At 41.5% G+C, this 2,522-nt stretch overlaps 1 protein-coding gene across 1 annotated transcript; it reads left to right on the forward strand.

Annotated features, from left to right (window-relative positions):
* The first annotated feature begins 682 nt into the window (after nt 1-682).
* LOC101309326 (desiccation-related protein PCC13-62-like) lies at nt 683-2,522 on the forward strand. The gene is made up of 3 exons (XM_004292599.1): nt 683-808; nt 1,712-1,852; nt 2,104-2,522. Exons 1-3 carry the CDS (start codon nt 683-685, stop codon nt 2,479-2,481), a joined length of 645 nt encoding a protein of 214 aa, XP_004292647.1. The 3' UTR covers nt 2,482-2,522.

A 2,522-nucleotide genomic window follows, 5' to 3' on the forward strand; every position in this document is an offset into this window, starting at 1 on the left:
CTCATCCTCCCTGTGATTCCATTTTTGAGGAGTGGAGGTCCGGTGAGAGAGAAAAGGAGGAAAGAAGGCGATTGGGTTTTCGATCGGATTTCCGATACCGGCGGACGGGGGCGAGCGTGACCGGTATTGGCAGCTTGATCTCGTTCTCCCTGACGTCGCTGTGCTATTGGATTTTCATGGGAAGCTGAGGAGAGAGAGATTCAACGAAGGGAAACTTTTCTGGGTTGCCGGCGAGTTCTCGATTCCGGCCACGGCGGCGGGCGTGGATGGTGTTGGTAGCTTTGTCTCGGTCTTGTCGACGTCTCTGTGCCTTCAGCTTGCAGAGGTGAGGTCCGGTGAGTGAGAATCGATGTAAAGGAGTGGTTTGAGTTTTCCGGCGAGGGTTCAATGCTTTCCGGCCACCGTCGTTGGCAAGTGAGGTATTAAACATGATCTTATCATCGAACTCTATCTTTCTGTGTAGTTACATTTGAGGTTGGTTGGGATTTGAAGAAATTGGGTTTTGGGCAGTGGAGGACCGCCGTGTATGCTACTGTACACGGCGGCGTTGATGATGCTTTGGGTTTTGGAGTAGCTATCTTTCATATTGATAGAAGCTTTGGAATATAATCTCCTGGTTGGTTGTAATTGAATTTGAGGCTGTGATTATTGAGATTGATGTGTGGGTTGTTATTTTGGTGAAATGAGAAGGAATGGCAGTAAGGGGGAGGTCGGACTAGCGGCTGCATTCTCGGTCAAGGAATTGAAATTGAGTATTCAGCTGTGTTATGATCAACCTGATATTAAGGAAGGACAAGGAGAAATCGTGGTATTGGAAGAAAGGATGTTAACTCGCACCTTGTTAATTAACTGGTGCTATCAAGTTTGGTGTAGTCAATTGAATTATGGATTTTGTGAGTTGTGAGTTGTATGATCGTGATGATTTGCATGGTAGTCACTGTGTTGAAAAGCTGATATTAATATTGAATATATAAAGGGAAGATGCTAATTAAATCATTGCTGTATAAATCACGATCAGAGCCTGAAGTTGCTTGTATATTACTGTTAGACAGTTGTTGGATTTAGTATAATGTTAGGAAAGTTGATGGGTAGTGGTTTTGGGTGTCCATAGAAAAATCAGAGATAGGTTAGTAATTGAAGTGTTGATATGAGCAAGCCTAAAGGTGAATTGGAATGTGACGATGAATTTTAATATGAGTGAGCATGGTATGTAATTAGGAAACTATTGGAGAAAGTGAGAGGAAGTGTGGGATTGAGAACTTGGGTGTCCTTATCAATTTGAGGACTTACACCCATACAAATTCTAGATTCGATACAGTTGTTGTTGAAGGTAGAGAATTAGTATAAAATGTTGAACTACGAGTGGCTTGATCACTTTAAAAGAGTACGTAGGCAGCCCGATTAAGTTTTGGGTGCAGCCGCAAATTAACAAAATAAATTTAGGTTCCAAACGCGTCAAACATGTTCGTTGTTTTTGTTTGATTATGAGATCCTATCTCATTTTCGATTTAGGATTTCCTTATTTATTTTATTCATTTATTTTTTTTAACACCTGGGTCAGGGTGTTACATAAGTGCATAAAGTGATTAATGGGTCAAAAGTCAGTGACCATTTATGATATTTTGCCTATTAGAAAAGAAGGAGGGTTTCGCAAGCCTTTGTTAGATATCAACCGTCAGAATTTTGCAAAACTAGCTAATGGATCGAACAGGTAGGTTTCACCTTGATCCTGCCATTTGATCCATATGCAGACTCACTGAAGTTTCTTTTGGCAACCTACTTGATCCCTTATGTTGGAGAAAATGGTTATGTTGGCACAGTTTCTTACCTTAGAAAAAGAAAATATTGTAGAGTAAGAACTCATCTCTCACTTTCGAGAAAACTCCATCCGTAAAATTATTCTTATTACGTGATATTAAGTAACTTAATATTGAGTTTGGACATATATCTACTGGTCAATCAATACTGTGGTTTCACAAGTTTAAAAACGATAAACAATATTCACATACGTGAGTGCGGTCATTCCACACGCATGCGTGCGTGCAAGAAGGCTAGTATAGACTAATTACAATTTTTACAGGGTAGTTCTTGTTGTATATATAGTTGGCTGCATCACTGTTGGCGGTTGAGGCGGGACAAGATGCAATCGTACGTGCATTTCTGTATCAAAGAGCCTATGAGAAGGTGCAGCCCTATAACCTCACAGTGGCTCATTTTACAAACCGTATTTCTATGCTTAGGAACGAGCTTGGAATGTGTGGGATCAAAGATGAAGGCATCATAGTGCCGGAAGAGCTCGGGGCCGAGAATCGGACGTCCAGTAACATCATATCGGCCGATCCTAGCTCGCTTGCGTATGCAAGAACACCGCCGGAGATATTGAGGATTGTTTACTCAAGTGGGAATGAATCACTGCCGGGAGGATTTTACCCTGAAGGTGCAAATGGGAAAATTGCAAGGAGCTTCCTGAAGATCAAGTAACACAACTATATCTCAAGGCCATTATCAGATTGCCTGCTAAT

Source organism: Fragaria vesca, linkage group LG2 (genome assembly GCF_000184155.1).
Source record: "Fragaria vesca subsp. vesca linkage group LG2, FraVesHawaii_1.0, whole genome shotgun sequence".
Classification (NCBI taxonomy): Eukaryota; Viridiplantae; Streptophyta; class Magnoliopsida; order Rosales; family Rosaceae; genus Fragaria; species Fragaria vesca.

Bases quoted from the DNA above. Each gene is read 5' to 3' on its own strand.
- LOC101309326 (XM_004292599.1), top strand. From the start codon at position 683: ATGAGAAGGAATGGCAGTAAGGGGGAGGTCGGACTAGCGGCTGCATTC. The intron at 809-1,711 runs GTATTGGAAGAA...TGGATCGAACAG, and splicing joins AAGGACAAGGAGAAATCGTG to GTAGGTTTCACCTTGATCCT. The intron at 1,853-2,103 runs GTAAGAACTCAT...TTGTATATATAG, and splicing joins GAAAAAGAAAATATTGTAGA to TTGGCTGCATCACTGTTGGC.